Raw genomic sequence first — 12,915 nt, 5'->3', positions numbered from 1 at the left:
GACCACAGGTGGAAACTAGCCTGTGTGACAGCTGAAGAGACCAGGGCTTAGAGAACTTCATCCTCTCCCAGAGTCGGGCAGAGGGCAGCAGGCCTGAGAGGCTACCAGATAGGTCTGCCTGGAACGCAGAAGCTCCTAAGCCTGAACCCCAGGAGATCCCCCAGGCCCTGCAGCTTTCCATGAGTCCCAGGAGCATACCGAAATCCCTGCTGGAGAGCCCCCCTGCGCCAGGGACGCAGCCCTGGTTTCAGGCTCTTGTTCACATGAGCTTTCCCTAAGCAGAGGCATCCGGCAGACAGAGGTTCAAGAGCAATGCTGTGAGGACTAGGAAGTGGTGCTGCTTCTTCAGAATGCTTTAGTGTATCTGCCAGAAACTCACCCACCAACTACGCAAATGACAGGTGAGCCCAGAATGACTGGTGGCCCCTGGAGCAGGCAACACACGGCCTATGTGGCTCAACAACCCTCCACCTGCTTTCACAAGCTGCTGGGGACAGGACAGGCAGCTGCTGGGGCCTATGTGCTACTGCAGGGCGTCTCCATGTGCTGGCCCTTGGGGTCAGCTGGGCAGGCTGTGAAGCCCTTACCCAGCACCTCCCCATGAAATCAGAATTTGTAGGGTGGGGGGTGGGGCAAGGGCATTCATGTTTTCTCAACTTCCCTTTCTCAAGGCATCTCAGTGTGCAGCCAGGAAAAGAGCCCTGTGGGGAAGCGGAAGTGCTCAAAATCCCCTAAGATTCCTGTTGGGTGGGTCCGGGCAGGGCCTGGGGATCTGCACTCCCAATCAGCTCCCTGGTGAAGCGGTGCCACAGGTCCCGGCCATATCAAGTAGCCAAGGTGCAGCCCGAGTGCCTGCCATGGCCAACCTGACAAGTGCACACAGGGCTGGACCCGCCAGGTAGCCCCAGGACTTACCGTGATCTTCGTGACCCTGGCATGCTTCCCATGGAAGCTAAGCATGACAATCTCTAGGCCGTGGCTGCCGTAGGTGCCTTTAAAGAGGCCTGGCCTGATGAGATCGTCCGGGTGGCTGGGCGGGAGGTAGATGCGGCGGTAGGTCAGGCAGTTGCTGTGGGGGGAGTGGGGAGTGTGACAACATGGCAGAGTCCCACGGAGCTGCAGCAGTGCAGAGCCCATACCGCCTTGTCCCACCCCAGGGGGTGGGCAAGACAAGCAGACTAGAATGGCCAGGTAAGTGGGGAGCAGGGGAACCCCATGTTCCTGAGCCATGCTCACTCCACCCACAGGTGCATGGCACCCTCACACCTCCTCTGATTCCAACAAGGCTTAACAGGCTCATATGTCTCTGCCGGGCCCCACAAGGCAGCTGGAGTGGAGCCCTCAGAGGAGGGAAGGGAATACCACTCCTGTTCTGTCACCCTGGGACAGGAACTCAAGACTGCACAGGGACATGGCAAAGGGACTAAACAGGCTGCAGGGACAGGGCCCAGGGACAGAGAGGCTGAGAAAGCAGGCCTCCCAGGGTGGATGAGGGAAAACCCTAAGGATTAGGCACATACAGCAGGCCCATAAGATGGAAAACATATGGGGTGAAGGCAGGGAGGGAGGTGAGGATGGGGGCTGTGCTCAGGAGTACCAAGAGAGGGAGGTACTGAGTTAACAATTCTCCCTGAGAGACTGTACTCACAGGACCCACAGAGAGGGACTGTGCTCAGTACCCACGAGGGCAGCTGCACTTACTCATACTGACTGGTGTAGATGAACTTCATCAGGATGAGCTCTTGCATGTGCTCATGGAAAATGTCCTCCAGCGTCCGCCCCCATTCTTCCCTCAGCCATGTTCGGAATTCCTTCCAAGAGAACACAGATCGTGAAAACCACCATGACACAGGGGCATGGAGCCTGCTGTGATCCTGATTGGACAAAGCAGCATTTTTATAGCTGTGGGCATACCTATGACAAAGGAACCCACCTGGGTGGACAGATGGAGACAGGGCTGGGCCAGAGAACGGGAAACCGCCCTGCGTTTGGTCTCCCAGCACCTGGCCTCCCTTCCTGCTAGGCGTGCCACCAGTGAAAAATGGCCTCTGGTCCCTGCTTTCCCAGAGCACAACGAGCCCAGACTTCTGGGGAAGGAGCAGGGGTCCCCTCAGGTGAGGCTGGGGCCACAGTCCAGGCCCAGAGCTCCCAGGCATAGCACATGAGCCTCACTTCGTGCCCATGAACCAGGAGGTGTCTATGCTGAGCTGGCTTGACACTGCACAGCCTCTGAGCCTAGTTCTCAGGGTTCCGGGAGAGCAGCAGCACAGCAGGGCTCGGCCGGCAAGTCCCATGATGGGGAGTTGGCCAGAGGTGCTTTCTGCAGCTGCTGCTGAGAACATGGTACAGCCTGGGTCGAGGGACTGTGGGTGGATTTTCCTTTGTCAAATGTGCCTTCATAGTAATGTTGTATGTTCAGTAAGTGCATGCGCAAACAGTCCCCAAAGCTCAATAATTCATTACAGAATCAAACACTGGGAAGGATATTTAGTGCTTAATTGCTTCATTCTGCACATTTAACTTAATCCACAGAACTGAGTTCCTAATTCAATATAGTGTTTCTAATGATTATCTAGAATTAGCTCTATAAACGGAAGCGAAAGCAATTTACCAAAACAACAAAAGAGCTACAATCTGTCGATGCTTTAGTATGCTACTGCCCAAAATCCAGCAAAGAACAAAAATCACTAGTGAGTAAACAAAACAACTATTAGAACTACAAAGTCAATATATAAAAATCAACTGAATTTTTATATACTAGCAGCACAAAATTGTAAAATAGAAATTTTTAATTCTATTTACAATAGCCTAAAAGAAAACAAAACCACAGGACTTAGGAATAAATATTACAAAATATGTGCAGATCTCCACTGAAAATGCCAACACTGCTTAAAGAAAGTAAAGAGGCCATAATCATAGTTAGAAGTCACTACAGACTGGAGACTCCTCATTAAATCAGCAATTTACAAACTGACCTACAGATTCAATGTCAATCATAATCCTGCCAGGCTAGCCTTTCTGTAGAAACCAGCAAGCTGATTCTGAAATTCATATGGAAATTTAAAAAAAAACTAAACATCCAAAGCAATTTTGCAAAAGAACAAAGCTGAAAGACCCACACTAGCCCATGTTATGACTTACTTTAAAGCTACAGTAATCAAGATGGTGGTATGAGCATAAGGAGTGACAAATATATTAATAGAACTAAACAGAGAGCCTGGAATCAGACCCACATTTATCTGGTCAGCTGATTTGTTTTGTTTTGTTAATCCTCACCTGAGGATATTTTTTCCATTGATTTTTGGAGTGGAAGGGAGAGAGAGGGAGAGGGGGAGAGAAAAAGAGGGGGGGAGAGAGAGAGACTGTCACGTGAGGATAGGTAAAGTTTTTTAGGTCACAGAAAAAAATAACCATCCTATCTAATAAAAGAGAAATATGGTAATTAGTGTACGACTGCTACCCTTCCCATTGGCTAATCAGGGTGATATGCAAATTAACTGCCAACAAAGATGGCAGTTAATTTGCATACATAGGCGCAATGATGGGAGGCCATAGGGGAAGGATGGTGATTAGAAACACAGGCGGCAGGCAAGAGCCGGGAGGCACTGCCCCTGGCCCTGAATCGGAGAACCTGGCTGTCTTTGCCTGCCCCCCTGCCGGTGATCGGAGAAGCCAGACAGGAAGAGGCCGGCACTGGCCTCTTCCCTGGCCGCCCCTGCCAGGGATGAGCAACCAGAGATCCCACAGCAGGAAAGGGGGGCCTGCAGCCAGCCTCCCTGTGTGCCTGCCCTTGGGATCGCTGCAGCGATCAGGGAGCAGGAAAGAGTGGCCTCTAGCCAGCCCCCCTGTGTGCCTGCCCATGGGATCGCAGCGGCGATCACGGAGCAGGAAAGGGGGGCCTGCAGGCAGCCACCATGTGCGCCTGCCCCTGGGTCGCCATGGCGATCCCATAGCAGGAAAGGGGGGCCTGCAGCCAGCCTCCATGTGCGCCTGCCCCTGGGTCGCCGCTGCGATCCCTGAGCAGGAAAGGGCGGCCTCTAGCCAGCACCCCTGTGCGCCTGCCCATGGGATCGCAGCGGCGATCACGGAGCAGGAAAGGGGGGCCTGCAGCCAGCCCCCGTGTGCCCCTGCCCCTGGGTCGCCGCGGTGATCCCACAGCAGGAAAGGGGGTCCTGCAGCCAGCCTCCGTGTGCGCCTGCCCGTGGGATCACCCCCGCGATCACGGAGCAGGAAAGGGCGGTCTCTAGCCAGCCCCCCTGTGTGCCTGCCCCTGGGTCGCCATGGCAATCATGGAACAGGAAAGGGGGGCCTCTAGCCAGCCCCCCTGTGCGCCTGCCCCTGGGTCGCCATGGCAATCATGGAACAGGAAAGGGGGGCCTCTAGCCAGCCCCCCTGTGCGCCTGCCCATGGGATCGCCCTGGAGATCATGGAGCAGGAAAGAGTGGCCTCTAGCCAGCCCCCATGTGTGCCTGCTCCTGGGTCGTCCCTGGGATCAGGGAGCAGGAAAGGGCGGCCTCTAGCCATCCCCCCTGTGCGCCTGCCCCTGGGTCGCCGCGGTGATCAGGAAGCAGGAAAGGGGGGTCTGCAGCCAGCCACCGTGTGCCCCTGCCCCTGGGTCGCCAGGGGCGATCCCAGAGCAGGAAAGGGAGGCCTGCAGCCAGCTCCTGTGTGTGCCTGCCCCTGGGTCACCGCTGCGATCCCCGAGTAGGAAAGGGGAGTAGGAAAGGGCGGCCAGCAGCCAGGCCCTGTGTGCACCTGCCCCTGGGTCGCTGCTGTGATCCCAGAGCAGGAAAGGGCGGCCTGCAAACAGGCCCTGTGTGCGCCTGCCCGTGGGATCGCCCCAGCAATCACGGAGCAGGAAAGGGCAGCCTGCAGCCAGCCCCTGTGTGCACCTGCCCTTGGGTCGCTGCTGTGATCCCAGAGCAGGAAAGGGCAGCCTGCAGCCAGGCCCTTGTGTGCCTGTCCCTAGGTTGCTCTGGCGATCCCACAGCAGGAAAGGGCGCCCCACCCTGGCCACAGCTCAAGGGAGAGTACAACATGCAGTGGAGGCCAGGAGCCTGAGAGATCAACAGAGAGGGGCAGGCCCCCAGCAGACACACACACACACACACACACACACACACACACGGGATGCCTACACCGAGCCTCTGCTGCCAGACTGTGGCCATCAGTAGGACATCTACTGAGGGCTCCCGGACTGAGGGGCTGGCTTGGCTGAGGGAACCCCATCCCCCAGTGGATGAATTTCGTGCACCAGGCCTCTAGTCCTATCTAATAAGAGAGAAACATGGTAATTGGCATACGACCGATACCCTTCCCATTGGCTAATCAGCAAGATATGCAAATTAACTGCCAGCCAAGATGGCAGCCGGCAGCCAGGCAGCTTGAAACTAACATGAGGCTTGCTTGCTTCAGTGACTCTAAGCTGCAACTCTAAGCAACTATGTAACAAATATAGAAGCTAAACAAAACCCCAGAAATCTGCTTTAGGCGCTGGGCTTCAACCAGCAGGATCGCAACATTGTAAGCAAAGGCCAGAAACCTACTTTCAGCAGCGGAGGCCTAAAAGCTGGAGCCAAGCCTCAAAGCTAAAGCTGGCCCAGAATAAAAAGAAAAAAAGGAGCAGTTGGGAGCTTCAGTCACCCCCAGCATGAAAACAGCCCTCAGCCCCTCACCCAGACTGGCCAGGCACCCCAGTGGGGACCCCCACCCTGAAGGGTGTGTGACCAGCTGCCAACAGCCATCATCCCCTCACCCAGGCTGGCCAGTGGGGACCCCCACCCTGATCCAGGACACCCTTCAGGGCAAACCAGCCGGCCCCCACACGTGCACCAGGCCTCTACTCTATATAGTAAAAGGGTAATATGCCTCCCAGCACCGGGATCAGCGGAGCCGCGAGGCCTCCTGGCACCAGGATCAGCATGACAGGGGGCAGCGCCCAAACCCCCTGATCGCCCTGCGGCTCTGTGTGTGACAGGGGCGGGGCCACAACCTCCCTATCCACCCTGCTCTGTTCGTGACAGTGGAAGGCGCCCCAACCCCCTGATCAACCCTGCTCTGTGCCTGATAGGGGGGAGCTCCCCAACCCCCTGATCGCCCTGCAGCTCTGTGTGTGACAGGGTGCGGCGCCCCAACCCACCCCTCCCACGGGCCCTGCTCTGTGTGTGACGGGGTAGAGCCATAACCTCCCCATCGGCCCTGCCCTGAGTGTGAGAGTGGCGGCGCCCCAACCCCCTGATCAGCCCTGCTCTGTGGGTGATAGAGGGCGGCGCCCCAATCCCCTGATGGGCCCTGCTCTGTGCGTGACAGGGGGCAGCACCCCAACCCCCTGATTGGCCCTGCTCTGTGCGTGACAGGGTACAGAGCCCCAACCCCCCTGATGGGCCCTGCTCTGTGAGTGACAGGGGGCAGTGTCCCAAACCCCTGATTGGCCCTGCTCTGTGTGTGACAGGGTACAGAGCCCCAACTCCCCTGATTGGCCCTGCTCTGTATGTGACAAGGGGTGGCGCCACAACCTCCCCATCGACCCTGCCTTGAGTGTGACAGGGGACGGTGCCCCAACCCCCCAATCAGCCCTACCTTGAGCGTGACTGAGGGTGGCATCACAACCTCCCGATCGCCCTGCTCTGTGCATGACAGGGGGCGGTGCCCCAACTCCCCAATTGGCCCTGCTCTGAACCCGACCAGGGGCTGCACCTAGGGATTTGGCCTGCCCTCTGCCACCCGGGAGCAGGCCTAAGCCAGCAGGGCGTTATCTCCTGAGGGGTCCCAGACTGCGAGAGGGCACAGGCCGGGCTGAGGGACCCCTCTCCCCCCTGAGTGCACAAATTTTTGTGCACGGGGCCTCTAGTAAAAAAATAATTTGACAAATTATACTTCACCAAAGTCAAAACTTTCCACTTAAAAATGGCTCAACTTGCTGAAACCAGTTTGGCTCAGTGGATAGAGCGTCGGCCTGCGGACTGAAGGGTCCCGGGTTCGATTCCGGTCAAGGGCATGTACCCGAGTTGCAGGCGCACCCCCAGTGGGAGATGTGCAGGAGGTAGCTGATCGATGTTTCTCTCTCATCGATGTTTCTGACTCTCTATCTCTCTCCCTTCCTCTCTGAAAAAATCAATAAAATATATTTTTAAAAAAAAATGGCTCAACTCATGGAGTAAAGACCCTTAAAAAATCAAATACATATATAACAAATAAAAATAGAAGCAAGTGAATGTAATGAACAAGGATTTATATGTTGCCATGGTGAATAATCAGACTTGAGCTAAGCGCCATAGAGAAGATGGCTTGTGAATAGTCCTAATCTTACTTGCTTTGCATGAAAAGGCCAAAGTCAGGAATACCAACCAGATCCAATTATTTAGAACAAAGAACTTTGAAATTCATGTTTACTATAAAATAATCTTCTAGCGTGTGTGTATATATATATATATATACATAAGGAAAAACTCAGGGGCCCACCCTAGGCCCCAGAACATATAAGAACCAGTTGAATATTTACCCAGGGCTGGCTTACCATGTGTTAGCACTGTATAATCATTGCTTAATCTGCACAACGGCCTAGGACAGTGGTTCTCAACCTTGACTGCACATTAGAATCACCTGGGAACCTTTTTAAATCCTGATTTCTGGGCCTCATCCTCCGGAAATTCTGTTTCTTTGTTACTAATGTTGTGGCCCCACCCCATAACAAAGAAACAGAATTTCCGGAGGATGAGGCCCAGAAATCAAGATTTTAAAAAGATTCCCAGGTGATTCTAATGTGCAGCCAAGGTTGAGAACCACTGGCCTAGGAGATGGGTGTTAACATTTTCCTTGTCCTACCGAGGTTTGGGACTTACACAAGTAGAGAAACCTTTCCAAAGTCGCCCAGCTAGTAAGTAACAGAATCAGAGCTAACCCAAAGTCCATGTGCTAACTGGTTTTGCCTTCACCAAGGCCAATACCAGAGCCAACAGGAGCAGGGGGGGCACGGCTCACTTGCCCTGGCAGGCTGTACACAAGGACCAACCAACTGACAACATGTAACAGGAATTTGGAGCATCTTCAAGGCCTTCCACACAGCAATTCCATTTCTGCATGATCCATAAGGTTTCCATGGAGTTCAGACAGTGGGGTGAGGGTAATAACACCAGGCATCCTCCTGGATGGCTCCAGCCAGGCCTGGTGCCAAGTCATTCACATGTGGTGTCCTATTCAACCCTCCAAGATCCCTTGGGGCCCGCAGATAATGATATGGCCCCATCTTATACATAAGAACTGAGGCTCCCAGAGGGTAAGTCACTCAAGCACGTGATCAAGAGGGTAATAGAAGAAACGTGAATATTTGAGCACAAACCCCATGTCTATCTGCAGAAGAATGGTTATATCCGATTACATCAGAGCAAGATGATCGAATGCTATGCTGAACTAAAATTAAAACTCGTGAAGGGGTCTGAGACTAGAAAATCTCTCTGGAGTAATAATTAAGCCTAAAAATATATCCAACTGCAAGAGTGAGATTGTCACTACATCAGAAATGCCAAAAAAAACATAAAGGGAGGCTGGAGAGTGGGCTTGGAGACGGCTCCTAGGTGAGGCTATATCAGCACCTATTCCTGACAGATTCTCCTGATTTCCTATTTGATGATGATAAGACATCATTTTAGTACCTGGGTACTTCCTTGACTGTCTCTGCTCTGCTCTGCAGCCCCCAAGTTTTCAGAACCCTTGGGTAGGGGGGCCTGGACAGGCAGGGTCAGGGAAGTCAAGTGGTGGCTGGGCTTTGGCCATCATCCATAAAGACAAGCCAGGCGGCGTCTGCACTGGGGAGGCAGAGTTTGGGATGGCCTGAAGGCTATACTACTGCTCACAGGGATCCAGTAGCTGTGCCTACAGTTTGCAGAGCACATAAGAGGGTCACACAGAATGCAAGACAACCTGGACTTGGCCTTCAAAGGTGCGCAAAGCTGGCAGAAATCCTGGAACTGGAGTTTGCATGCAAGCGAGTGGGAGAATTGGCAAGCCCTGTGGATGCAGTTTATGATCCCACAGGGCTGGCTTTTGGTATTGATGAAGGGTGGAGCCCATGTAAAGGGCTGGGAAGGACAACTCACTGATTCCTTCATAAGCAGGATGATAAAGGGATCACAAGCTAGCACAAGCCATCAGAGACTCAAAAACTGGCTGAGACCAAGTTCCCATCAGCAGATGAGTGGATAAAAAAAAGCTGTGGTACATTTATACCATGGAATACTATGCAACAATAAAAGACTCTCTTACCCTTTGAGACAGCACAGAGGGACCTGCCGAGTATCATGCTAAGTGAAATGTCAGTCAGAGAAAGACAAGTATCACATGATCTCGCTCATATGTGGAATCTAAGTAACGAAATAAACTGATGGAGTGGATTCAGAGACATGGAAGCATGGAACAGAGTGTAGAATCTCAGAGGGAAGGTGGGGAAGGGAGTGTGGGTGGGAGGTAATCAACCAAAGACCTTGTATGCATATATGCATAACCCATGGACACAGACAATAGGGTGGTTAAGGCCTGGGGTAGGCGTGAGTGGGAGGGGGTCAATGGAGGGAAAAAGGGGACATATGTCATACTTTCAACAATAAAGAATTATTTGTTTTAAAAAACCGGCTGAGAAATGCACACCCAACAAATACACAGATGCTGTAATGAGTGTTCTATATTTTAAAAGTCCAAGTTTTTCTTAAGAAACGGCAATATTATGCTTGCTTCGAAAGCACATATACTAAAATTGCAACGACACAGAGGTTAGCATGGCCCCTGCACAAAAATGGCATGCAAATTTGTGAAGTGTTCCCTATTTGTAAAAATAAATAAAAAAGAAATGACAATATTTGGAAACGGTATTATGACTTAGATCCTCAAAAAACTACAACCCAAAGACAAGTTAAAATTACTTGTGCAAACAAAAGGAAGCACAAAGAAACTCTTGGTGTAGCTGACTTGCAGGTTTATCCACTGTTCTGCCTGGTCTGAAAATCGCCATCCCCAGGTCCACCCGTGGGGAGAACAGTGCGGCTCTGAGAACAGCCGGCTCATCTGCCTGTAACTCACCTCCAGGAAGAAACCTGTACAGCACACGGAAGCTCTCAGGGTGAAGGAGAACTGCCTACTGGAAACGATTTCCTTTTGGTCATTCATTCTGAGGGTTGGTGGGCGTGTGGTCTGTGAGGACCTGGGCCCCTACCCAAGCTCCTGTTCCTCCTCCCCCCTGCGGGAATATGATGGAGGCCATCTGTAAGGGTGCTGTGGGACCTTGGGAGCCTGGCCACCTTCTCAGTCACGGAAGCTGCCAAAAAGAAACTGTTTCCGGATGTGAACCTGGATCAAACAGCTGGCACTTTTATCTCACACAGCTTGTGTGTGTGTGTGTGTGTGAGCACGCCCACCCAGCATGCCCCATTTGCTTTGTTTTCTGTACTCTATATAATCCTGTGTTGTGAAAGCCTGTGTTGCAGTAATTTCACTGGCCTGCATGTAAGTCCTAACAAACTCATGTCTTTCACAGCCAGTCCTCCCGGTTATTTTGGGGGAATTGGCAAGCAATACACGGAGATTTCCTTGGACTTCGGCTCTTTGCACAGCAGCGGGGAAACAAAAACATATGCTTGTGTACACAAATCCATATGAGGCCGTTTCTGACAAAAGGGTCAGACACACTTTCTGCACCAACAATGTGAGGATGAGCCACGGGGGAGAGCCCTCTGGTTGGCGGCATGCTGATGATGTCTGCTCCTGGTGCACAGGAGCGCAGGCTCACCTCCTGTCTCCCGCCAGACATCCGGTGGTGCTCCGTCTGGTTGCACTTGGTGGAGAACTCGTCCTTCTTTACAATCTGGAGCATTCGTAACAAAGGAGAGCAGGGAACAATACATCAGCTGTGGCATCTCCATCAGACAATGAACCCCTCCTTAATGCTGCACCCCACTCACCTACAGAAGCCCAATGTGCCTACAAATCGTGACCAGTCGAGAAAAGGGAGCTCAGAACTACCCTGAGCACGCACTTCCTTCTCAGAGGAGCAGTGCACTAGAGAGAGAGGTGTTTGTGCTTTTCTGAGGAGATTCTTACAGCAGGAAAGAGGGGCTATCGTTTCTTAGTGTTATAGGCTTTGGAAATAGAACAGTGAGGAACTGTGGTTGGAAAGAACAAATGGTTTTATCTGAATGCAGAACCAGTAGAGGGTTCCAACTAGTGATTCTTTGGGGAGTTATATCACAGCACCACAGCATAAATACACAGAAGGAAAGGAGGTAGAGCCGTTTCCTCCCATTTCCCCTGATCTGTATGGACACACCACTGCAAACTCAGCTGGCACCAGAACTTGGAAGAGCAGGGGAGACCTCGCCCCTCGACTGCATGTGGCTGCCATGTCTAAGGGAGCCCAAGCATATGCTCACCTGAATGTGACCGTTGTGGGGCCCCCTGTGGCCGTACATGCACTCCACCGTGGCTGACTTCCTCTCCATCAGGTGAATTCTAAACAAGGGCTTGAATCGCATTGGGTCATCCACATGAGGGTCATGGGGAGGCAGGTACATCCAGCCAATAATAAACAAGCCATCCACCTGTGGTGAGGAGAAAGGGCGCACGTCCACGTGAGGGTTACGGTGAGGCACTGAGGCAGAGGTTTCTCCCCGCACAGCTGTCCAGGATGACCATCGCACGTCGCCACACCCCAGTCCCATGGAGAACCTCAGGACCAAGAGACATCAGATGCGCCTGATCTATGGCAATGGGACAAGCACAGCCCCACAACCAAGTGCTTGTTAATTAGAAAGTAATTCTCTAATGTAAAACAATGTGCTATAGTTGAAAACACTGTATTATAGCACTGGAATTTGCAAGAGTAGAACTTAAACGTTAGGTAATGGATGTGTTAATTAACTAGATGATGGGAAACCTTTTACAATGTATACGTATATCAAATCACCATAACGTATGCTTTATAAATCTTTTAATTTGTCAATTATACCTCGATAAGGCTGGAAAAAATTAATTTTTAAATAGAAAAAAAGCAGTTGGATCTGAATCCAAAAGAGCCTTTTAGAGAGAACTTCCAGATCTAAAATCAGGGGTAGAAAGCAGGGTGGGGGGGGGGGGGTGGGGGGGAGGGCTAAATGACATGAGAAAAAAGCAAGCAGAATAATCCAGAAAGTGTCACCCACTAGGGCCGTGGTTGGCAAACTGCGGCTCACGAGCCACATGCGGCTCTTTGGCCCCTTGAGTGTGGCTCTTCCTAAGCCTTAGGAGTACCCTAATTAAGTTAATAACGATGTACCTACTTATATAGTTTAAGTTTTAAAAAATTTGGCTCTCAAAAGAAATTTCAATCATTGTACTGTTGATATTTGGCTCTGTTGACTAATGAGTTTGCCAACTACTGCACTAGGGCAACTGACCTGAGGAAAAAATGGGAGTTCTGCTTTCAACAGGAGAGACTCATGATGCAAAACACACAAATAGAATGCGAGGGCTTCATTTAGGTCCCGATTTCAATGAACCAGCTGTCCAAGGCAGCTTTGAGATAATCGGGGAACCTTCCATATTGGCTGTGTCTCAAGTAATAGATATCAAGGGATTATTGCTACTTTTGTAAGGTGTGATAAGAATGTGGTGGATACATAGGAAAATACCGATTTAGAGATCCACACTGAAGTACGAACAGATGAAGCGGCACAGGCCTGGGATTTGCTTGAAAATGCCCGAAAACAAACCACCAAGGGGCAGAGACGGAGGCCACAAACGTGGCACACGATAGGTAACTGCTGAATCCACGCGGTGGGCACTGGTAATTCATGCTGCCATCCCCCTGTTCTTGTGTGTTTGAGACAGTGAGTGACAGAAAGTGACAGAGCTCAGATCAAAGGACGGCACAGTCCCCGCACACGTGCTCAG

At 51.9% G+C, this 12,915-nt stretch overlaps 1 protein-coding gene and 1 non-coding gene across 5 annotated transcripts in view; one reads left to right on the top strand and one right to left on the bottom strand.

Annotated features, from left to right (window-relative positions):
• The window catches only part of FBXO31 (F-box protein 31), a 42,949-nt gene that overhangs the window by 4,830 nt on the left and 25,204 nt on the right, over positions 1 to 12,915 (bottom strand). For all 4 annotated transcript variants that reach the window (XM_059667134.1, XM_059667136.1, XM_059667135.1 and 1 more), the window contains 4 exons: positions 11,418 to 11,585; positions 10,778 to 10,852; positions 1,702 to 1,811; positions 916 to 1,069 (listed from right to left, as the gene is read on the bottom strand). In XM_059667134.1, the coding sequence (XP_059523117.1) occupies positions 916 to 1,069; positions 1,702 to 1,811; positions 10,778 to 10,852; positions 11,418 to 11,585 (507 nt within the window). The remainder of the gene's footprint in view (positions 1 to 915; positions 1,070 to 1,701; positions 1,812 to 10,777; positions 10,853 to 11,417; positions 11,586 to 12,915) is intronic.
• Positions 9,719 to 9,822, top strand: LOC132217757 (U6 spliceosomal RNA). Its single transcript, XR_009449014.1, has one exon. It is a non-coding gene; the product is annotated as a U6 spliceosomal RNA (small nuclear RNA).

This window comes from Myotis daubentonii, chromosome 15, assembly GCF_963259705.1.
Source record: "Myotis daubentonii chromosome 15, mMyoDau2.1, whole genome shotgun sequence".
Lineage (NCBI taxonomy): Eukaryota > Metazoa > Chordata > Mammalia > Chiroptera > Vespertilionidae > Myotis > Myotis daubentonii.
Note: the sequence above shows the minus strand (reverse complement) of the source record. Positions and strands in the feature narration are given on the sequence as shown.